The following is a 25,257-nucleotide window of genomic DNA, read 5'->3' on the forward strand; positions in this document are numbered from 1 at the left end:
TACTCTGTCTCTAACCATCACTTGCTCGAGCAATCACAACATTTGACAACCATCCAATATACATCATGGTCTGACTTGAAGACCACCCTAACAATGTAAATAATCAAATCTGCTTTTCATGGTGATCACTGCCATGTTTATAGGAGCTATGCATATTTTTTGCACTAACACAAGAACTTTACTCACATTTTTAGTTGTGGAAACACACCAAAATATACACACAAACTGTGCCGATCAGGAGATTATGTGCACACGTTGCATTTTTGCTGGGGAAAAAAAAGCTTTTTACAGTAACAGCAAAGTGATGAGATTCCTGAAATCCCATGCACATACATGCTGCTTATTTTTTTTTTTTGTCTTGCGGATTTGAAGCCGTTTAAAGGGAACCTGTCACCTGAATTTGGCGGCACCGGTTTTCGGTCATATGGGCGAAGTTTTCGGGTTTTTGATTCACCCTTTCCTTACCCTTTGGCTGCATGCTGGCCGCAATATTGGATTGAAGTTCATTCTCTGTCCTCTGTTGTACACGCCTGCGCATTGAGTAAATTATTACCTGAAATGCTCCAGCGTTTCAGAGAAAACTTAGTTTGACATGCCATCCAGGAACAAGAATTGTGACTAGTCTGTCCCCAACTGCCTCACCACACCGCTCTAAGGCCTCTTTCACATGTCCGTTTATTTCTGGTACCGGAGATGTCCGTGTGTGTAATACTTGCCGCACACATGTGGCAACCATGCACCACATCAGTACCACACAGACAGCCGCTGGGGAAGAGGCGCTACAGTAAGCTCTGTTCCCCAGCGATGGGTGCTGAAGCCGGCTCTCATCATTCTCCCCTGCTCTGCCAACGATCGGCGCGGGCAGAGAAGAATGATATTCAAACTATGAAAGCAGGTGGGGGCTTTTGGTACAATTGCTCCAATCATCCGACACCTGCTGCCGCTAATAACAGTGACAGTAGGAGCGGGGTGGTCAGGGTATTCCACTGCCGCCGCCTGCGAACGAACGAAATAAGTGAATAACCCAACGTAGGTAACTCCCAAGAACCATCAAGAATAGAAGGGTAGAGGTATTGGATGCGCCTTATCTGGACAGCTGCAGGCTGCTGTTTTTAAGATGGGGGGGCCTATATCAATGGCCCCTTACCAGCCTGAGACTAGCAGCCCCCAGCACTGAGATTTAGCAAGGCTGGTTGTCAAAATTGGGTGGGGAGTTTTGCCTGGTTGGTTCAAGAAAATACGGGGAACCCATGCTGGGTTTTTCATTCATTTATTTTGTTATATCGCAGGCGGCAATCATCCCGATTATCTGCTCCTGTCGTCACTGTTATTAGCGGCAGCAGGTGTCGGATGATGGGAGTAATTGTCCCAAAAGCCTCCACCTGCTGTCATAGTTCAGACTTTAACCCCTTTACCCCCAAGGGTGGTTTGCATGTTAATGACGGGCCAATTTTTACAATTCTGACCACTGTCCCTTTATGAGGTTATAACTCTGGAATGCTTCAACGGATCCCAGTGATTCTGACATTGTTTTCTCGTGACATATTGTATTTCATGATAGTGGTAAAATTTCTTTGATATTACCTGCGTTTATTTGTGAAAAAAACGGAAATTTGGCAAATTTTGAAAATTTCGCAATTTTCCAACTTTGAATTTTTATGCAATAAAAATCACAGAGATATGTCACCCAAAATACTTAATTTCCCACATGTCTACTTTACATCAGCACAATTTTGGAACCAAAATTTTTTTTTTGTTAGGGAGTTATATGGGTTAAAAGTTGACCAGCAATTTCTCATTTTTCCAACACCATTTTATTTTAGGGACCACATCTCATTTGAAGTCATTTTGAGGGGACTATATGATAGAAAATACCCAAGTGTGACACCATTCTAAAAACTGCACCCCTCAATGTGCTCAAAACCACATTCAAGAAGTTTATTAACCCTTCAGGTGTTTCACAGGAATTTTTGGAATGTTTAAATAAAAATGAACATTTAACTTCTTTTTTTTTCACAAAAAATTTACTTCAGCTCCAATTTGTTTTATTTTACCAAGGGTAACAGGAGAAAATGGACCCCAAACGTTGTTGTACAATTTGTCCTGAGTACGCTGATACCCCATATGTGGGGGTAAACCTCTGTTTGGGCGCATGGGAGAGCTCGGAAGGGAAGGAGCGCCGTTTGACTTTTCAATGCAAAATTGACAGGGATTGAGATGGGACGCCATGTTGCATTTGGAGAGCCACTGATGTGCCTAAACATTGAAACCCTCCACATGTGACACCATTTTGGAAAGTAGACCCCCTAAGGAACTTATCTAGATGTGTGGTGAGCACTTTGACCCACAAAGGGCTTCACAGAAGTTTATAATGCAGAGCCGCAAAAATAAAACAAAAATTTTTCCCACAAAAATTATGTTTTAGCCCCCAGTTTTGTATTTTCCCGAGGGTAACCGGAGAAATTGGACCCCAAAAGTTGTTGTCCAATTTGTCCTGAGTGCACTGATACCCCATATGTGGGGGGGAACCACCGTTTGGGCGCATGGGTGGGCTCGGAAGGGAAGGGGCGCCATTTGGAATGCAGACTTAAGGCCCCTTCACATTAAGCGACGCTGCAGCGATACCGACAACGATCTGGATCGCTGCAGCGTCGCTGTTTGGTCGCTGGAGAGCTGTCACACAGACCGCTCTCCAGCGACCAACGATGCCGGTAACCAGGGTAAACATCGGGTAACTAAGCGCAGGGCCGCGCTTAGTAACCCGATGTTTACCCTGGTTACCATCCTAAAAGTAAGAAAAAACAAACACTACATACTTACCTACAGCCGTCTGTCCTCCAGCGCTGTGCTCTGCACTCCTCCTGTACTGGCTGTGAGCACAGCGGCCGGAAAGCAGAGCGGTGACATCACCGCTCTGCTTTCCGGCTGACCGACGCTCACAGCCAGTACAGGAGGAGTGCAGAGCACAGCGCCGGGGACAGACAGCGGTAGGTAAGTATGTAGTGTTTGTTTTTTTTACTTTTAGGATGGTAACCAGGGTAAACATCGGGTTACTAAGCGCGGCCCTGCGCTTAGTTACCCGATGTTTACCCTGGTTACCAGTGAAGACATCGCTGGATCGGTGTCACACACGCCGATCCAGCGATGTCAGCAGGAGTCCAGCGACGAAATAAAGTTCTGGACTTTATTCAGCGACCAACGATCTCCCAGCAGGGGCCTGATCGTTGGTCGCTGTCAAACAGAACGATTTCATTAACGATATCGTTGCTACGTCACAAAAAGCAACGATATCGTTAACAATATTGTTATGTGTGAAGGTACCTTTTAGATGGAATGGTCTGCAGACGTCACATTGCGTTTGCAGAGCCCCTAATGTACCTAAACAGTAGAAACCCCCCACAAGTGACCCCATATTGGAAACTAGACCCCACAAGGAACTTATCTAGATGTGTTGTGAGAACTTTGAGCCCCCAAGTGTTTCACTACAGTTTATAACGCAGAGCCGTGAAAATAAAAATCTTTTTTTTCCCACAAAAATTATTTTTTAGCCCCCAGTTTTGTATTTTTCCGAGGGTAACAGCAGAAATTGGACCCCAAAACTTGTTGTCCAATTTGTCCTGAGTACGCTGATACCCCATATGTTGGGGTAAACTCCTGTTTGGGCGCATGGGAGGGCTCAGAAGGGAAGGAGCACTGTTTTACTTTTTCAACGCAGAATTGGCTGGAATTGAAATCGGACGCCATGTCGCGTTTGGAGAGCCCCTGATGTGCCTAAACAGTGGAAACCCCCAATTATAACTGAAACCCTAATCCAAACACACCCCTAATCCCAACGGTAACCCTAACCACTCCTCTAACCCAGACACACCCCTAACCCTAATCCCAACCCTATTCCCAACCGTAAATGTAATCCTAACCCTAACTTTAGCCCCAACCCTAACTGTAGCCTTAACCCTAGCCCTAACCCTAATGGGAAAATGGAAATAAATAGATTTTTCTCCAGTCACCTTCCACGACAGCGGTACTGGAGGATGTCTCCCCGCCCTAATGGGGGACAGGAAACACAGAGGTTAAATACCCTCCCTGCCACCTCCAGTGTTTTTCCTGTCCCCTATGGGGCATGAAGAGGTCCTGCGGTAGTGCTGCCATGGTCGGCGATCGGAGCACTCAAGATCTTACCTAGCCGGGCAGCCTGGGTCAGGACGTTTTCTCCTCCCTGCGGCGCTGCTCCCGTCTCCCCACAATGTGCGGACTCGGGACCCTTCCTCTGATCCTCCCGCGCTCCTTCGGGAGTAAAGCGGAGCGGTGTGATGCGGCCGGGGTCCCCGCGCGGCTCCCCAGCATTTCCTCCTCTCCTCAAGGCCGGAAACGGTGGACGCGCGAACCGGAAGTACCCGAACTTCCGGTTCACGGCATGTGCGTTACAGCGGTGGAACGCACGCGCGTCGGACTACAGTTTTGATGGCGGCATAGCGGTTTTTCCCCTACACCTGGGACCGGGAGGAGGAGCACAAGATTGGACGCAGCTTCCACGGTATTTAACCCTGGTAGATCACCTCCAGGTAAGGCCCCCTGTCTGTCTGACTGGACTGCAGTACTGACTGACCATGGAGGGTGACAGATCTGTCTCTGCTTCTGCCGAGCCTTGCGTCCTCCCTCCTACCGTGAGTAGTGGGTTAAGGTCCCTCTATCCCTGTATTCCTTAGGGTGCTATATACTTAGTCCCCCTTCTCTCTCTTTTAGGGAGACAAGGCCTCTGCCCCTAGGAAGGACAGATCTTCCAAGACAAAATCGGAAGATCGAAAATGTGGTTTGTGCATCAAAGCTACCTTCTTCTTACAAGAAGAGACTGTGCCAGCCCTGCACTGATGAAATAATTCGCTCAGAACAGCCATCCTTGTTCGAGAGCATTAAATCCCTCATTAAACAGGAAGTTCAGTCCTCGGTATCGGCCCTTTCCCAGTCTGTTACCGCCGCCACCTCCTCCTAAAAAAAGGAAGATGGCAACGGTTACTTCTGATTCAGATTCTGGTGAACTTCATTCCTCCGGCTCGGAGGATTTGCGGGAGAATGAGGGCTCCACTTCCACCCCCAAAGACGAGAGTAAAAAATACTATTTTTCCTCAGAGGACATACAAGAGTTAATTAGTATGGTCAGGGGGACAATGGGTGTTGAGGAGGAAGAGGAGAAGCCATCAGTGCAGGATGAGATGCTCGGTGGGTTAAAACCTAAAAAATTAAAGGGGTTCCCTATACATGAGAATGTACAGTCTCATTCTTCATAAATGGGAATCGCCCGAAAAGGGTCTCTGTTCCCTCTGAGCTTAAAAATCGTTTTTCTCTCGATGGAGATGTCTCTCTGTGGGATACCCCTAAGGTAGACGTGCAGGTCTCTAGAGTGTCAAAAAAGACAACCCTCCCTTTCGAGGATTCTTCCCAACTTAGAGACCCTATGGACCGCAAGATGGAGAGTTTACTAAGAAGATCGTGAGAGACTTATACCAATCTCCTTAAAACAAACATTGCGTCCACCTGCGTGGCTAGATCCCTATTCCGTTGGCTCCGCACGCTTGAAGACCACCTTACCCAGGGAACATCTAGGGAAGTAATCTTAGATTCTCTCCCGCTTCTCCAGAAAGCTACAGGCTTCCTTGCCGATGCTTCGGCAGAGTCCGTAAGAGTGGCTGCCAAATCGGCAGTTCTCTCTAACTCAGCCAGAAGAGCTCTATTGCTCAAGTCTTGGAGTGGGGACATAACGTCCAAAACAAAGCTCTGTGCCATTCCCTTTCAGGGCCGCTATCTGTTCGGGCAGGCCCTGGATGATATTCTGGATAAAGCAACGGACAAGAAGAAAGCGCTTCCGGAACAGAGAAATCCGAAGAAACGTTTTTTTTCGACCCTCAAAAGAACAACCCTTCCAACGGGAATTCAAAGGGAAAGGCAAATCAGGACGCTGGAGCTATCCTAAAGGGGGGAAAGGTAGGAACATCCTGGTTCCCCAGTCCCAGCAGACCCCGGACAAACAGTGACTACGCCCAGGGCGTTGGGGGGCGTCTCTCGAGCTTCATCAACCAGTGGAGTTCCATTTCGTCGAACCAGTGGGTACTCGACACTATTCAGAATGGACTAAAATTAGAGTTCGAGAGCCCTCCCCCTCATCACATAAGGATAACCTCATTGCAGAGTCTCAGCCCTCAGGGCGCATTCCTTTCCGGCCTCCAGATCTTACTCCAGGAAGGAGTAATTTCCCCAGTACCTCAGCAAGAAATTGGCAGAGGACACTATTCCCACCTTCTGATCAAGAAACCCTCGGGGAAGCACTGAATAATAATCAACTTGAAACCCCTGAATCAAGTAATAACCTACAGGAGGTTCAAGATGGAGTCGGTCAAAACAGCGATCCCTCTGATAGGACAGGACTGGGCGATGGCTACGGTGGATCTGAGAGACGCGTATTATCACGTCCCCATCCATCCGGAATTCTGAAAATACCTAAGATTCGCAATATCTCAGGATCGGGAGATAGTACACTACCAGTTCAACTCCCTTCCCTTTGGAATCGCCTCAGCTCCCAGAGTCTTTACAAAGATCATGACAGAAGCCATTATATTCATCCGTCTTCAGGCGATCTGCATAGTACCCTATCTAGACGATCTACTCATTGTCGCTCCTTCAGTTTCCCGCCTCAGGGCGGACTTAACAAGATCTCTAGAAATCCTAAAGTCATTGGGTTGGATCCCGAATCTAGAGAAATCGGACTTACTTCCCTCCAGGAGGAAGAAGTTCCTAGGAGTCCTTCTGGACTCGGAGGTGAGGAGATCCTTTCTGCCCAGAGAACGTCAACTCGATCTGGTACAGAAGATAACAGCATTCAGAACCCTGAAGGCTCCTACTCTACGACATTCCATGTCTATGCTGGGATCTCTAACATCTTGTATCCAGATGGTACCTTGGGCCCAAGCCCACACGAGAGTCCTCCAAACCCATGTCCTATCATCCTGGGACGGACAGCAGAGTTCTCTTTCCAAAAGAATTTGCCTTCCCAATCATGTCAGGGCATCCCTGACATGGTGGCTACGGCTCCGAAACCTCCAACAGGGGGTCAGTTGGGATCAGATCCCGCTAAAGACACTAACATCGGATGCCAGTCAAAGGGGATAGTCGAGGGAACCCATTTCCAGGGCACCTGGGCCCCAGACATCAGAGCAAGCTCTTCAAACTTCAGAGAACTGAAAGCGGTGGAAGAGGCGTTAAAAGCCGCATCCTCTATTGTTCAGGGACACCATGTCAGAATATATTCCGACAATATGACCACGGTAGCATACCGTCGTCATCAAGGAGGCACAAGATTCAGGAAACTAAAAACCTTAGCCTCAAACATTTTTTTTCTGGGCAGAGAGGCACGTCCTCTCTATTTCGGCAGTTCACCTGAAGGGGTCAGCCAATACCCAGGCAGATTTCCTGAGCAGAAGGGATGTACATCCAGGGGAATGGTGTCTGGACCAGGAGGTCTTCCTCTCCCTGATTTCCAGATGGGGGATCCCAGAAGTGGGCTTTTTTGCCAACAGTCAGAATGCCAAGCTGCAAACTTATTTCTCCCTAAATATGGCAGACAGAGCACTGGGCATGGATGCGTTCTCTCACCCGTGGAGGTTCAACCTCGTTTATGCCTTTCCTCCGATCCCATTGCTATCAAAAACTCTACAGAAGATCCGATCGGAACGAGTTACGGCGATTCTAATCGCGCCAACATGGCCGGGGAGGAGTTGGTACAGCGCCCTGTTAGACATGGCTCAGGAAGGTCCAGTATGTCTACCTCAGAAGGAAAATCTTTTTCATCAGGGACCGTTGCTGCATCCAAACCTTCACAGATTAAATCTTTCAGCATGGCTTCTGAGGCCGAGATACTAAAGGCAAGAGGTCTCTCAGATGAAGTAACTCATACTCTCCAAAACAGTAGAAAACCCATAACAAATGCCATTTATGCCAAAATCTCGAAGTTTTCATCGTGGTATCTTCCAGATATTCCAGACCCATTTCATCCAAATATTGCCAAAATTCTGGACTTCTTGCAGAGGGGTCTAGAGTTGGGTCTTAGGCCTAACACCTTAAAGGTACAGATTTCAGCACTTAGCTCCTATTTCGATCAGGAACTAGCCAAACATCGGTGGATCAGGCGTTTTGTAACTTCAGCGAGTAGAATCCGTCCCAGAGTTCTCAACAATACTCCTCCTTGGGACCTTAATTTGGTCCTTAATAGTCTAACTCGGGACCCTTTCGAACCTTTATCTCAGTCTTCATTAAAGGTTCTTACCCTAAAAACGGTCTTTTTAGTGGCTATTACCTCTGCCAGACGGATAGGAGAACTACATGCCCTATCTATACAAGAGCCTTACTTAAGGGTAACATCTGATAGTATAATCCTTCGTCTAGATCCTACCTTCTTACCTAAAGTAACATCAGACTTTCATAGAGGTCAGGACATAGTGTTGCCCTCATTCTACCCGGATCCTTCTAATGTGAGAGAGGAGTCCTTCCACACTCTGGATGTTCGCAGAGTGGTTCTACATTATCTTTCACAAACAGAGTTGGAGGATTGATCAAAACCTCTTCATTCAACTCTCCGGGAAGAACAAAGGCAGAAAGGCTACGAAAAATACTATCGCCAACTGGATTAAACAAGCCATATCTCTGGCATACTCATCCCAGAATCTACCACCTCCTCCATCACTGAAGGCCCATTCTACACGGTCGGTGTCAACATCATGGGCAGAGAGAGGTGACGCTTCTACGGAGCAGATTTGCAGAGCCGCCACCTGGTCATCAGTGAATACTATCACCAGGCACTACAGGCTTGATTTCAACCGGGATTTAACTTTCGGCAGAACAGTTCTGCAAGCGGTTGTCCCCCACCCTAGAAATTATTTGTTGGTACTACTCCAGTACCGCTGTCGTGGAAGGTGACTGGAGAAAATAGAATTCTTACCGTTAATTCGGTTTCTAGGAACCTTCCACGACAGCACTAATTTCCCTCCCTATCTGATAATTTTATTGGATGATTCCTGCACTTAAGTGGTAACTATACATACTACTGTGTCCAGAAAAAACACTGGAGGTGGCAGGAAGGGGAAGGTATTTAACCTCTGTGTTTCCTGTCCCCCATTAGGGCGGGGAGACATCCTCCAGTACCGCTGTCGTGGAAGGTTCCTAGAAACCGAATTAACGGTAAGAATAATTCTATTTTTTAATTTTTCCCTAACCAAGGGGATGATGAAGGGGGGTTTGATTTACTTTTATAGCGTTTTTTAGCGGATTTTTATGATTGGCAGCCGTCACACACTGAAAGACGCTTTTTATTGCAAAAAAATATATTTTTTATTTTTTTTAATTGGATAAAGAAATGTATTTATGGGAATATATATATATCTATATCTATATATATATCTATATCTATATATATATATATATATATATATCTATATATATATATATATATATATATATAGATATATATATATATATATCTCTATATGATTTATTTTTTAATTTATTTTTTTACACATGTGGGATTTTTTTTTTTTACTTTGTCACAGGGGGGGACATCACAGATCACTGATCTGACAGTTTGCACAGCACTCTGTCAGATCAGTGATCTGACTTACAGTGCTGCAGGCTTACCAAGCACCTGCTCTGAGCAGGCACTTGGTAAGCCACCTCCCTCCCTGCAGGACCCGGATGCCGCGGCCATCTTGGAACCGGGCCTGAAGCAGGGAGGGAGGTAAGGAGACCCTCGCAGCAACGCGATCACATCGCGTTGCTGCGGGGGTCTCAGGGAAGCCCGCAGGGAGCCCCCTCCCTGCGCGATGCTTCCCTATACCGCTGGCACATCACGATCGTGTTTGATCGCGGTGTGCCCGGGGGTTAATGTGCCGGGGGCGGTCTGTGACCGCTCCTGGCACATAGTGCCGGATGTCAGCTGCGATAGGCAGCTGACACTCGGCCGCGCTCCCCCCGTGCGCTCAGCCGATCGCGCTGGACGTACTATTCCGTTCTTGGGAATTAGGGCCCTCCCCACATGGACGGAATAGTACGTCCGATGGCAGAAAGGGGTTAATATAACTCATCATTCTCCTCTGCTCGCGCCAATCGCAGAGAATGATGAGACCGTCTTCAGCACCCGCCGCCGGGGAACGGTGCTTACTGTAGCGCTTCTTCCCCGATGCCGATGCGTGTCACACGGATGACATCAATGAGTGCTCTCTGTGTGCGGGACATTTGCCGTCCATGCTGATTGTTAAAAAATGGACATGTCATTGTGTGGGGCACATGGACACACGGTCCGTGGAAACACGGATATGTGCACTGACCCATTCATTTGAATTTCTACGTGCGTATGTGTCTTCGGTACATGTGAAAACTGTCACCACATGTACCGGAGACACGGTGGTGTGAAAGAAGCCTCAGTGATGGACACATAGTAAGGACCTATCAGTCAACGAGAGCAGTTCCCGTCTCTTTTATGGTGCCTGGCTGGATCTTCAAACTGTTCTCTGAAAACACCGGAGCATTTCAGAGAATAATCTACCTTGTCACGATTCAAGTGACAAGTTCCCTTCAATGATTAAGCAAATTATTAAGGAATGTAAACAAAATTTGCGAAAACTATTGCTCTATTTAGTATGAGCGCCATGCCATTTTTCAAGACCATAACACAAGGCTGCAAGTTGCTCGTGCTACTGTCAGTGGTGTGCATGGCCTAAAACATTCAACCATTGCCTGCAAGGTCTCCAGACTTGTTTCCCATCGAGCACATCTGGGATGTCTGCAATTGCAAAAGGAGCTTCTGTCGGAGGATCTTGATGATCTGTGTACTCAAGTGTATTCAGCGCAACAGAACATTCCTCAGACAACCATTGGTAACCTCAATGATACCATAAGGTGTGGAAGTGCATGTATTTATGCACATAATGCTCATACTCCATACTGAATAAATTGACATGGTTTGATGATTTTTTATTTTTTTTTACATCCTTTGCATATCATTGACATGCTTATTGATCCTGCGATCTCCAGAATGCCATGACTTTCTTCTTGGTGTTACTATAAATGTATATCTCTCTATCTTTAGATATAATTGATAAAGGGGTTACTTATTGGCCCTGTCAGCCGACCAGTAACAACAGGACCAATTATGAAACTGTTCTCACAAGTGGAATAGTATGGTCTCTAGTTAAGGTGCCCATACACTTTAGATACAAGTTGATGACTTTGTTGGGACCCACCATCTGAGTAGCAGGTTACATTGGCTTTTAGCTTGTCTGAGCCTTTGTTGCAGTGGAAGGTAAGCTGAGGACAAAGCTTACATGCGGAAGAACTGTGGCCAGCAGTCCTCCACTTAGCTTCTGTGCAGAGTGTAGAAAACCAACCCTTTGCAGATCTCTGTGCCTCCGCATCACTAACAAACCCTGGTCTTCGTGCGAAAGACATGTCATTCATAATAGACATCTAATGTGTACGTCTGTAATTTAGTTTTCTATGGGCATTTCAGCAGTCAGCGGTGGTCTGGTGATATTTATCAATTAGCAAGGAGCACGTACCTAGAATGAGCTAAACATTAGATGGGCGAACATGATTTGAAGAGAACCTGACTGCAGATTGTGACACCCCCAAACTAATGTCAACTATGTAAAGTTGCTGTAATGTCTGATAACTCTACCTTTGTGTTTAGAAATCTTGGTTGGCACTCCACTTAGTTTTCTGGCCTATTACAGTGTGTGGTCTCTGCCTGCCTTCTGTTAGCAACCAGCAGGTCACTCATGTCCCCCCACCGTAGATCTGACCTAGGCACCATCATTACCTGCGCTAGATCTTGGTGCTAGGCAGAAGAGTGACCTGCTGGTTACTACCAGGCGGTGGTCAGGAAAGCTATAAATTAAGTGCCAACCTTCTACCTCATTTGCATAAAAACATTTACAATTGGGGTTGAAATACTTTTTCCATAGCGGTCTGATCCTGCAGTCATCCCAATCTTAGTCTGTTCTCTCCTTCTTGCTTCCCTACCACGTGAATTTCCGTTCTGCAGTTTCCTGGGGGGAATGACAGTTACCTGACCATCACAGGATCCGGGCACCCCTTCCTGACTGGTACAGAGGTGAGTGGAGAAAGCAGAAAGTTATGGCTTTTTATTACTCCCTATTTGGGGATGTTCACACATGGTGGATTTCGTTATAGAAATTTCTGCCGTACGTCTGAATGCAGCTGTTTTATGTGGATGGGACAGTCACACCGTTCCAGAACTTTTCTCTAATCTGCAATGTATGAATCTTTACACTGTTAAAATGGACTACACCTATGGAAAAAAAAATTAAAGTGCAGCAGATTTCCTGTGCATTCACTTGTGGGAATTCTGCAGCTTTTTATAGTTCATATGATTTTATGAAATCTCTGCAGCATAAATTTAACAAGAGCTGTGGCTTTGAGAGCCAGGGAATATGCTGCGAATTTAACGAGTAACAAGCCTGCAGGAGAACTCAGTAGGTGTGTGTTATAGGAAGATTACCTGGCATGCAGGGATCAGTGCTGGGGGAGGGGACCAGTGCTGGTCTCTGCATGCTGGGTATTCTCACGGTGTGCACTGACAGTGCGCTCTCCTACTGGCTTGCTACTTCTGATCAGAGCCACTGAGAGAGCGCACTGTCACTGTGCATATTACAGTGACCAGAATCTACTGAGCATCTGTTTGAATTGACAACTGATACATGCTCAGTAGGGCAGGGACTATCCCAGCCCCTGAAACAAAGGTCCCTGATGACCCTTCATTTCCGGGAGGTGCAGCAGTGACTGCAGCCTATGCCCCTTGATGATGATTTGTTTGAATATCCCGGCATGCACTAGAATTCTCAAACAAATGAAGCATCATAAAAAAAAAAGTAGCCAATAAAAAGAACGTTATTTAACCCCTTTCTGACCTTGGACGGGATAGTTCGTCCAAGGTCAGATCCCCTGCTTTGATGCAGGGCTCCGCGGTGAGCCCGCACCAAAGCCGGGACATGTCAGCTGTTTTGAACAGCTGACATGTGCCCGTAATAGGCGCGGGCATAATCGCGATCTGCCCGCACCTATTAACTAGTTAAATGCCGCTGTCAAACGCAAACAGCGGCATTTAACTACCGCTTCCGGCTGGGCGGCCGGAAATTACATAATCGCTGACCCCTGTCACATGATCGGGGGTCGGCGATGCGTCTCCATTGTAACCATAGAAGTCCTTGAGACCTCTATGGTTACTGATCGCCGGTGGCTGTGAGCGCCACCCTGTGGTCGGCGCTCACAGCACACCTGCATTTCTGCTACATAGCAGCGATCAGCAGATCGCTGCTATGTAGCAGAGGCCATCGAGTTGTGCCAGCTTCTAGCCTCCCATGGAGGTTATTGAAGCATGGCAAAAGTAAAAAAAAAAAGTTGAAAAAAATGTTAAAAAAATAAAAAAAATATAAAAGTTTAAATCACCCCCCTTAAGCCCCAATCAAAATAAATCAATAAAAAAAAATCAAATCTACACATATTTGGTATCGCCGCGCTCAGAATCGCCCGATCTATCAATTAAAAAAAAAAAAAAGCATTAACCTGATCGCTAAACAGCGTAGCGGTAAAAAAATTCGAAACACCAGAATTACGTTTTTTTTTTGGTCGCCGCGACATTGCATTAAAATGCAATAACGGGCGATCAAAAGAACGTATCTGCACCGAAATGCTATCATTAAAAACGTCATCTCGGCACGCAAAAAATAAGCCCTCAACTGACCCCAGATCACGAAAAATGGAGACGCTACGAGTATCGGAAAATGGCGCAATTTTTTTTTTTTTTTTAGCAAAGTTTGGAATTTTTTTTCACCACTTAGAAAAAAAATAACCTAGTCATGTTAGGTGTCTATGAACTCGTACTGACCTGGAGAATCATAATGGCAGGTCAGTTTTTCAGTTTTAGCATTTAGTGAACCTAGCAAAAAAGCCAAACAAAAAACAAGTGTGGGACTGCACTTTTTTTTTCAATTTTACCGCACTTGGAATTTTTTTCCCGTTTTCTAGTACACGACATGCTAAAACCAATGATGTCGTTCAAAAGTACAACTCGTCCCGCAAAAAATAAGCCCTCAGATGGCCAAATTGACGGAAAAATAAAAAAGTTATGGCTCTGGGAAGGAGGGGAGTGAAAAACGAACACGGAAAAACGAAAAATCCCACGGTCATGAAGGGGTTAATGTATATTAGAAATAGATTAGATCATGGCATTAAATAAGAGGCATTTAGGATGAAAATTAATGTTTCAGACCACTCCTTTGAAATATCAGTAACAGTCCTGCTTCCTGTATTGATGGAAATGTGTCCAATTCTTTTCTCCAGACCTTTCATACACCCAGCCTTGGGGATGAAGAGTTTGAGATTCCCCCGATCTCTCTAGATTCTGACCCTTCTCTGGCAGTCTCTGATGTGGTGGGACACTTTGATGACCTTGGGGATCCTACAGGAGTCCAAGATGCAGGTTTTGCAGCACAGTATGGAGTGCAGACTCTAGATATGCCAGTGGAGATGAGTCACGAGGTTATGGAGCAAACAGAAGGACTACTTGGATCTGGATTAACCATGGTAAAGGATTATTTTTTTTTCTTCTATAAAAGTGTAAAAAAAAAAAAAAAAACCATAAGAATATGAAAATGTTTTGTTTTGCCATGTTGTGTGCATACTGTTGTAATGATCTTCGTTGATTACAGGATTTGGATCACCCTATTGTCACTGCTTACAGTGCCAATCCCCCAGTCACCATAGACGTTTCAATGACGGACATATCATCTGGGCTTCTGGCTCATAGTCAGCTAACTACTATTGACCAGTCAGAGCTGAGCTCCCAGTTGGGCTTGAGTCTTGGCGGTGGCACTATTTTACCTCCAGTTCAGTCACCTGAGGATCACCTTTCTCCTGCCCCTTCTCCAACAAGTTCTCTGCATGATGAGGACATGGAAGACTTTAGAAGGGTGAGTTTATTATGTGACAGAATTGCACATTGTTGGGAAGCTCTGGATTAGACACATTTGCACCAATAGGGCAGTACCTTAAGAAACAAAATGGGGGTGAGGGTAAGAATAGCACTTACCTGTAAGGATTCTGTGAAGACACAACACTGTAGAAGCCAGAAATGCTGTAGCTACAGCCCCATGGCTGGAGGAGAGTATCCTACAGGTAGCAGTATGGAAAGCTGAGATTATCACTGTGCACCACAGAAAGGGTTAGATCTGCCCAGTACAAGCAAGGTTTTTGTTTTCACACCAAAACGTTTTGGCTTTTTACCTTGAGAAAGGTGCTTTTCTGGCACTGAAACGCATCGGTGTTACAAAAATCTTCTCATACTCTCCGGATCCAAACCTTTCCGTGAGAGCAGCCCGGACATCATGGTGATCTCAGCTTTGCCAAAGTGCCCATTAACACAACAGTTACATGTCAGTATTTATGTACTATTCCTTCTGTAATTCACTTACCAAGTTAGGAAACCTATTTTGAAGTTTCATGCAACTATAACATATTTTTATTCAAGCCAAGTGCAGATTTTCAGTTTTTCGCATGGCATCTGCTGATTCATCTACAGATAACTGCCCCCAAGAGTATTGTCGTTGAACAAGCAAAGAAACAGAAAGCTTCAAAAAAAAGGAAGAAGAAAAATCCTAATGAGCCTCAAAAACCGCTCTCTGCATATGCCCTGTTCTTCCGGGACACCCAAGCGGCCATCAAAGGACAAAACCCCAATGCCACATTTGGAGAGGTATCTAAAATTGTGGCTTCCATGTGGGACAGTCTTGGAGAAGAGCAGAAGCAGGTAACTGACTGTGGTCCTTGTGGATACATTGTGAACAGATTGTTGTATTGAGTCCATGTTAATCTATTTAATTGCTCGCTTTAGAATTTGATCAGTTAAATCTTTTTCTAAATATCCATTTCTTCTCAGGTTTACAAAAGGAAAACGGAAGCTGCAAAAAAGGAATATCTGAAGGCTTTGGCATTGTACAAGGAAAACCAGATGTCACAGGTAGTCGTTCTTAAAAGTATTTTTACACTGGTTATTGAGTATTTTCTCACTTTATATGGCCCCTCAGGCTGTAAATTGGTAGTATGGCATCAAGTAGATGAAGGAATGGTCTCCTTACGCCACAAATGCTTTAGATCAAGGTTGTAGGTACAGTGGCTGAGTCTTGTGCCTCAGCAATGCTGCTTCCTCCACAATGGACTCTTGAATTGCTGAACTTTGAACTGGACCACCTTAATGAAACACTGCAGCATTTTTGCACATATATTGGTATGTCACTAATAATATCCCAGCTATGTAATAGGTTTTGTTCCTGTTCGGGTGTATTTATATATTTTAACCCCTTCAATATGGGCACCTGAGATGTTGTGTAGATTGGTCGGACTCTCGTGGACAAAATCCTGTGTTCGATAGGATTTTATCACCAAGGCTTGTAGAATGTGTCAAGGCAGGTGTATAATTGTCATAATTGAAGGCTTGATCGTATTCCCCTGACTCCTGCTTGTGATAATGTTTCTCCCTGTTAATATTAGGAAGCAAGGAAATGAGCTGATGCTGAGTCACACAGGATCAACTAAAGACTCTGAAGTGCAAGTTAGTTTTAATGCCAAAGGGCATGAGTTCTGTCACTTTCTATCATTGCATAAGAAACTGTAGTGGGATGAGATTCTGCAAAGTGAGAAGTGTAATGGGAAATGTAGGCTGCAGGCCAGTGTCAGAGATGGTTTCAGAGAAGAGACATCAGGAAGGAAAGAGACCGGATGTTGAGCGGCATATAATTGGGACATTAATACAAAGAAGAGCCTCGGCTATTCCTTAGTAATAAAGTATGTGGAGACAAATTCCTTTGCAATGTATTTTACAATCCAGGACACCCATTTTTTTTTTGTTTTGGGTCTAGTCTTGATGACAATTCATTATTTATTGATATATCAATTCTTCGGACAGTTGAGTATGTCTATTAATCTGCAATATGGGAAAAAAGTGCTTCTGTATTGCTACAAGATCGGTTTGTCCGTATATGCGCAGTGATTTATTACTGTGTGTTTAATGCTGTTCTATTTCATTTACACAGGTTGTCGTTGATTCACTGGATTTAGACCCCCCTGCTGCCTCGGCTGTGCTTACAGAATCACCAGTTCCATCTCCCTCTATTGTGACAACGTCAAGTGTTCCACAGTGTGTTTCTTCACCACCTACACCTACTGTTACCCAGGCACCAACTCCACCAGCTGCTCCTACACCGCAACCTCAAGCAACGCCCCCTCAGCCCAGCATTGCTAAAATAATCATTTCAAAGCAAATGCTGCAAGCAGGACAGATTCCCACATCTATTGCCATGTCTCAAGGCATGGTGACAGTAATCCCAGCCACTATGGTGACTTCCAGAGGCCTTCCTCTCCATCAGTTACAGCCCAGCCCCCAGGCTCGAATTACACGTTCTGTACTTCAGGCAGCAATGCAGTTACCCCCTCGCTTACAGCCTCCACCGTTGCAACAGATGCAGCAGCCCCCTCGTCTGCAGCAGATGGCCCCCGCTCAGCAACCATCCATTACTATTCTTCAGCCACCACCACCTCTGCAGCCTATGCAGAAAGTGCGGCTGAGTGTACATCAGCCACCTCCATTGCAGATCAAGATTATACCACCTCCTCTACAACCTCAACCACAGACTGTTCAAGTCCAAGCAAAAGCCATCCCAATTATCAGTGTACCCACCTCCCCTGAGGTCTCGGTCTCACCTGAGCACTTGGAAGTGTTAACAGAAGTTGTTCAAGAAGTGAGTTTCAATTATTTCATGTTTATGGGGAAGTTCGTAGAGATGGATGGTGTGCTGCATCCTTTCTGTAAAAAGTGGGAGCATGTAAAGGGAGGCAGTCTGTCCAAAATATCATCTAAGCATTGTAGGAGATATAGCGCCTATAACAATTTACATTTTTCTTCTAACCGCTGCATCCATTCTGCAGAAACTGAATCTTAATTCCTTGACGACCTATGACATCCAATTTTGTCACAGGTTGCTAAAGCTGCATGGAGCAGGCTCTGGAGCTGAGCCCACTTCCTATGACAAGTTGCTTGCTGTCTACAACAGCAGAATTTAACCTCTTACCGACATTGGACGTATTGTACATCGGCCCAGAAATATGTGCATCGGTGACTCCATCACGTGATCGGTAGTGATGAGCGAATATACTCGTTACTTGAGATTTCTCGAGCACGCTCAGGTGTCCTCCAAGTATTTTTTAGTGCTCGGAGATTGTTTTTCTTGCCGCAGCTGAATGATTTACATAAGTACATGTGGGGATTCCCTAGCAACCAGGCAACCCCCACATGTACTTATGCTGGCTAATAGCTGTAAATCATTGAGCTGCGGCAAGAAAAACTAAATCTCCGAGCACTAAAAAATACTCTCAGGACACCAGAGCGTGCTTGAGAAATCTCGAGTAACGAGTATATTCACTCATCACTAATGATCGGTGGTCATCGGTTTGTCGGCATGACAACCAGAGGTCTCCTTGAGATAGGAGCTCCTCCTCATAGCAACTCAGCAATTCTGCTACATACAGGCGATTTGACCATCGCCTCTATATAGCAGAGCCAATCGAGTTGTGCCAGCTTCTAGCCTCCTATGGAGACCATTGAAGCATTGCAAAAAAAAAAAAAAAAGTTTCAAAAAATATAAAAGTTAAAATCACTCCCCTTTTGCCCCATTCAAGATAAAACTATAAAAAAAATCAAACATATCACCACGTTCAGAATCGCCTGATCTATCAATAAAAAAAGATAACCTGATTGCTAAGCGGCATAGCAGTAAGTCAAATCGCCAGAATTACATTTTTTTGGTCGCCGCGACATTGAGTTAAAATACATTAGCAGGCGATAAAAAGAACGTATCTGCACCAAAATGGTATCATTAAAAATGGCAGCTCGGCGCTCAAGAAAGAAGCCCTCACCTAACCCGAGATCAACAAAAATGGAGACGCTACAGGTATCGGAATTTTTTTTTTTTTTTTCTAAACTAAGTTTGGAATTTTTTTTTTCACCACTTGGATAAAAAAGAACCTAGACATGTTTGGTGTCTATGAACTCATAATGACCTGTAGAATCATAATGTAAGATCAGCCTAGCAAAAGCCAGACAAAAAACAAGTGTGGGATTGCACTTTATTTTGCTGTTTCACCGCACTTAGAATTTTTTTTTTCCTGTTTTTCAGTACACGACATGGTTAAACTGATGGAGTCGTTCAAAAGTACAACTTGTCCCGCAAAAAATAAGCCCTCACACGGCCATATTGACGGAAAAATAAGAAAGTTATGGCTCTGAGAAGGAAGGGAACGAAAACGCAAAACCGAAAAAAAGGTTATGAAGGGGTTACTTGGTGCAAGTGCCAGTATGCACGTGCATATCGGCTCCTCGTGACTTTGTTGCAGGGAGCTGATGAGTGTCCATGGCAGCAGGAGGCCTGCTGTGGATGTCCCCATACCTGCCATGTTTGTCCTCCCGTTAAAGCTCTGTTGCTCGCTGGGCTTATAGAACTACAATGCTAAAGTAATGCTGTAGTGTTGAATGATTGTAGGTTCAAGTCTCACTAAAAAAAATAAAGTAAAAATAAGTTTTAATCCACTCCCCTTTTCCCATTTTAAAAATGTTAGGAAAAAAGCATATTTGGTATCATATTGAAAAAGTCTAATCTATCAGAAGTATTTAAACGGCAAAAAGAGAAAAATTGATACACCAGAATTTCAGCTTCTTAGAATAAAAAGGGTGTTTTTTTGTTTTTTTTTGTCCCCCAATAAATGGTGTATTTCAAAATTACGACCCAGATTCATCAAAATGATGACTCTAGAATTCTTGTGGGTAGAACAGTGCAGTCGGCTTCTTGGCTACACCAAGGGTGCACCGAGCACCCTAACTATCGTGCTTGATGACATTTCCGTTTCTGCAGAAGGATTAGCACGCTAAGGCTATGTGCCCACGTTCTGGATTTTTAGCGTTTTTGCGGCAGTTTTCCGCTGCAAAAAATGCTTAAACGCTTACATTATTTTAATGCATTCTGCAATTTTTGTGCCCATACTAGTTTTTTTCCGCAAAAAAACCCCCCGCAGCATGTTCATTAATTTTGCAGAAAATCTGCGTATTTGGACGCTCTGGAAAAAAAACGCGTGCGGATTTCCTGCGAAAGGAGTCCGGTTGTGATCAGGAAAATTCTGCGAACAATCCTGAATGTTGGCAGTCTAAAGGTGTCCTTTTACAAGGCTTTATGCTTGGTTTATGCTGTCAGCTTGGGCTGAAATCCTCAATTTAAAGGTGTTGTCGGTGACTTTTCAAAGTAACTGGTTGGCTTTAAAGCTATAGTGAGGGCAGAGAATGGTATAAAAATAAAGGGAGAAGGAAGAAAAACAAACTAAAACTTACCTGTTCAATCCGTTTTCTCATTCTTTTGGTCCTGCAACGATGGTCTCATGTCAATCATTCATGTGACTGTTGAAGCTAATCAGTTTATATTTACTAATAGCATGACCATGGGAGAGATTTATTATAGTATACTTATTTTTTCCCTTACTTATTTCCTGTCCGTGCCCCAATTAAAAAAAACAAAAAAAAACTCGCAGTTAATCCTTTTCAAATAAAAATATATATTAATGTTTGATTTCTCTAGGAATCTCCCCCTTCACAAATGGATGTTCAGTTAGTGAGCGGTTCTCCTCCACACAGCCCATCGCCCCAGCCACGATGCCTGCGCTCTGGATGTGAGAACACCCCTGTAGAGAGTAAGGATTGGGATAATGAGTACTGCAGCAATGAGTGTGTGGTGAAGCATTGTAGGTGAGTTCTGTGCACATATCATCAGATACTTGTGTTATACTGAATTCCCAAAAATGTAGGTGACACCCCTGGGCTACATTGATTTTAGTATTCTGGCTTTACACACCATTGACATATATAGATGGATATAAATTTTTGTTTTCCTGCTTTACAGGGACACGTTTACGAATTGGATTGCAGCTCGAAATCAAGGGACACTTGCTTCAGTGAAATAACACTGGTTACCCTTTGTAGGATTATCATGCGGAAGGAAAGAGGTTGTAAACTCTCAACTAATGCCAATATGTATAGGAAAAGGAAAAATAAAACGTGTTTTTATTGACTGTTCTGTATATGACCTGAGCAAAGCAAGGACTAGATGGTACAGAGTAAATTTTGCTGAGACCTGTGCCAGAGGACATGGAGTGGGTAACTGTTCTTTGTCTAATTCTCTTTTCCGAGATGAACTTGTAACCAGAGGCAGGAGGGCGGCACACACAGGAGATGTTGCACTGCGGTCATGGAGTCTGAAAACAATTGACATGCTTCCTCGGAGCAAGAATCATGTACACCACCAATCTGTAGTGTTTTCTATCATTTCTCAGCCACTAAGCTGTTCGGGAGCCTTTATGGATGCAGTCTCGTTAGAGTTCACCATTTTGTGGAGCCATCTGTATTAAATGTACTTCCAGATATTTCAGATGTCACATTTTTATCCTCATAAGTAGCCTTTTTAATGCCGATTTCACAAGAGGCCTAGTGCGTGTCTTTTGAGGTCGAGAAGTTAGATTTTTCTGTATCTCCAGAGTACAAAGAGGTTCCGAATTGTTTCAGCACCTACTTTGGAGTTAGAAAGTCACTTTGTTTTAATTTGGGACTGCATAACTTTCTGCTGTAATGTTTCCAGTCATTCATTCTGTACAAGGGCTTTTATGATCACTTGCACATTCATTGATTTGGAGTGTTTATAGGTCTGTGTATTAAAGGGAACCTCTTAGTGCAAGATACATTACTTGCCTGCAGATATAGTGGTAGTCTGCATTTAAACCATGTCTATCAGGCTTACTGGAGTAGCGGCTACAAGGAGAAAATTAAGTTCTATTCTCCCTGCAACCTCATGTGCCCAGTCATCGGGGCAGTGTGGGGAATGGTTATGGTAACCGCTGACTAGTGACTATACTATAATAACTCCCTTGCACATTTAGTAACCTGTTCTGTACATATTCTGTAGAGCAGGCTCTCGGTGTGCTGGGGTACGGTCACTGTGTGCTGAGCAGTGCCCCCAATGACTAGAAGCAAGCAGCTGCAGGGAGAATATAGCTTAACTTTCTTCTTATAGCATCTGCTCCAGTAAACCTGCTAGATACGATTTAAATGCTGTTTACCTGCAGATTACTTCCATATCGGTAGGTATATGGCATTTCTGGAGGAGGTGATGGCTACCTTTTAAGTATATTGGCAGCGGTTGGACCATAATATTTGCATTTGGTCCTTTACATCTCCATTTGGCAGAGCTCATTACTCTGGGCAGTTTGGCAGGGGTGAATTAATAAATCCTTTCTGTAGGAATGGCCATAATAAGATTATTTGTGGTATAGTGGGAGATTCCCCAAAAAATAAAAAAAAAAGTCATGGTTTCGCTAATATTTAGGAAGGCCACAGTGGTGGCAAGAACATAGTCAATCTAGCAGCTATGGTGTGTAAGGAATGGGCTCCAAATGCTGGTGCTAATGTCTGCTACAGTCGTTTTTGTATGATTTCTCTAATCACAGTAGGATAAATCAATGAAAATCTGGTAAATGGAAGATTGGCAATAACATTTTACGTAATTTGCAACAAAACCCTACACTAAATGTTTTATATTACATAAGACAGGTGTACATAAAAGATATGGCACCTTATGCAATCGTTTTAATATCTTTTATATTCTATAGGTGGACTTATAAAGAGTTTGTTGGTGGGGTCAGACTTGATCTATGTATCACTGGCAACACAGAAGTTTGCAGAGCAATGTAGACAGCATTGGTAAAATGTATTTACTTAAAAGTAGAAAGTTACTTAATAGGACATTGAGTAAAACATAAGATTGTAAAGGTGTGCATAGCCTTTGGTTAACATTAAACTTAGATTTATATTACAGGGGTTTTCCCACAAACAAAAGTTCATGTTAATTAATAGATTTTGAAATAATAATTTCCACAATGGTATGTATTTATAAAAAATGTTCCTGTGCTGAGATAATCTTCTAAATGTGCCCTTGCTGTGTAATGGCTGTGTCTGACCGTGCAGGGACATGGTCTGATCATATCGTAGTCCCTGGCCAGGGGGAAGGAAAAGAGTATACAGACAGGACAGCATGGGATCACAGTTGATTCTTTCTTTGAAGTAAAACATTGTTTGAAAACAGGCTGTGAAATGTTTACCTTGCAGAAATAATTATTTGTGATCCCCAGCTGTAATGTCTGTATTCTATTTCTTTTTCTTCTCCCCCTTCCCACTACCCCTACGATCAGACGACAACCCTGACGCAGTCAGATACAGCCATTACACAGTGCACAGCAGGGGCACGTTTACCAGATTGTTCCTGTCCTGATATCATTTATTAACACATGCAATTGTAGAAATTATTTCAAGATCTGTTAAACAAAATCAACTTTTATAGTGCGAAAACACCTTTACGTTTTGAAAACCTTTCCCCTCCCTCCGCTCTGAATAACCAGGGCTGTAGCCAAAGTTTGGTGTAGCTGCCTCCATCCGCTCCAACTACTCCAGGTTCTACTTTGTTATACACATTAACACAAAGAAAAAAAAGAAAAGTCCAATAATAGGGTATATATAACAAAATGTATTAAAATATATAATAATGTGGTAGGGTGGGAACAGATACCAAAGATAGGCACTACACCAGGTACATACAACAATTAAAGAAACAATGGCAAACCTAGATAATTAATTGATATAACTAAAGTGAAAGTTCAACATGTGTGTGCGTATCTATGTATAAATGCCATAGAATCAGTGAAATAAGTAATAATAACCATAATACACATAATAAACTAAGCAAGAATACCAAAAGGTGTATGACTAAATAAAGTGCATGCGCATATTTGCTGGGGTGACAAGAAAATAAATGGAACAAGAAAATGTTCAAAACATAATGTAAACTGTGATCAAAGTGATGTCAGAGTGATATAGCCCATATACAATGAGATGGGCCCAGAAAAAAGGAGAAAAAAGGCACCTGGTATTTACCTGCTGAAGATGGTGGAAGTCCCTAGGATGTGCCTTGCCCCAATGCGCGTTTCGATATCTGCCTTCGTCAGGGGGGTGACGAAGGCAGATGCCGAAACGCACGTCAGGGCAAGGCACATCCTAGGGACTTCCACCATCTTCAGCAGGTAAATACCAGGTGCCTTTTTTCTCCTTTCTTCTGGGCCCATCTCATTGTATATGGGCTATATCACGCTGACATCACTTTGATCACCGTTTACATTATGTTTTGAACATTTTCTTGTGCCATTTATTTTCTTGTCACCCCAGCAAATATGCGCATGCACTTTATTCAGTCATACACCTTTTGGTATTCTTGCTTAGTGTATTATGGTTATTACTTATTTTACTGATTCTATGGCATTTATACATGGATACGTACACACATGTTGAACTTTCACTTTAGTTATACCAATTAATTATCTACGTTTGCCATTGTTTCTTTAATTGTTGTATGTCCCTGGTGTAGTGCCTATCTTTGGTATCTGTTCCCACCCTACCACATAATTATATATTTTAATACATTTTGTTATACCCTATTATTGGACTTTTTGTTTTTTTTTTTCTTTGTGTTTTTGGTCTAATTTCTGACTTGTCCACCATAATATTCCATTGGAGCACATTGTTGGTGATGGTACCCCTCTCCACACGATCTTTTATGTGTACCGCACCTAGAGTTCTTTATATTTGTTATACACATTGCTTGGAGAACTGGTGCTGTTCTGGTACATCGTTCAGTATTGTAGGAACCTGCCCGGCAGAGTATTTTGCACTCTTGATTTACAATTCATGTAAACATGAGGTATTGCAATGTCAAGTTTTATGTCTGGGCAACAATAAATTATTTTGTAAAACTGGTTTCTCCATTTCTGCATGGACCCAATCTCGGTTTATAAATTGGGTTAAGCCCTCAGCTGGGGCACTAGCTGACAACAGGATCGGGAGACAATTTCCAGAAAATGACAGATGTAACTAACACCACAACTTCTGCAGCAACATCACCTACACTGTGTAACCCCCTAACATGCTGCTGTAAATGATGATTGCGGCATCTGGAACATTCACGGAAGGTGATCTTATTTTTAATCCCATCAGCACTTCCCTTGACG

At 43.8% G+C, this 25,257-nt stretch overlaps 1 protein-coding gene across 2 annotated transcripts in view; it reads left to right on the forward strand.

Moving 5' to 3' along the window:
• Positions 1-21,573, forward strand: part of TOX4 (TOX high mobility group box family member 4) — a 29,112-nt gene extending 7,539 nt beyond the window's left edge. For both annotated transcript variants that reach the window (XM_069761264.1, XM_069761256.1), the window contains 8 exons: positions 12,083-12,151; positions 14,401-14,643; positions 14,769-15,029; positions 15,638-15,865; positions 15,995-16,075; positions 17,148-17,852; positions 20,733-20,899; positions 21,054-21,573. In XM_069761264.1, coding sequence (XP_069617365.1) covers positions 12,083-12,151; positions 14,401-14,643; positions 14,769-15,029; positions 15,638-15,865; positions 15,995-16,075; positions 17,148-17,852; positions 20,733-20,899; positions 21,054-21,114 — 1,815 coding nt within the window. In that variant the 3' untranslated portion in view covers positions 21,115-21,573. The remainder of the gene's footprint in view (positions 1-12,082; positions 12,152-14,400; positions 14,644-14,768; positions 15,030-15,637; positions 15,866-15,994; positions 16,076-17,147; positions 17,853-20,732; positions 20,900-21,053) is intronic.
• The last annotated feature ends 3,684 nt before the right edge of the window (positions 21,574-25,257 follow it).

Source organism: Ranitomeya imitator, chromosome 1 (genome assembly GCF_032444005.1).
Source record: "Ranitomeya imitator isolate aRanImi1 chromosome 1, aRanImi1.pri, whole genome shotgun sequence".
Taxonomy (NCBI): Eukaryota; Metazoa; Chordata; class Amphibia; order Anura; family Dendrobatidae; genus Ranitomeya; species Ranitomeya imitator.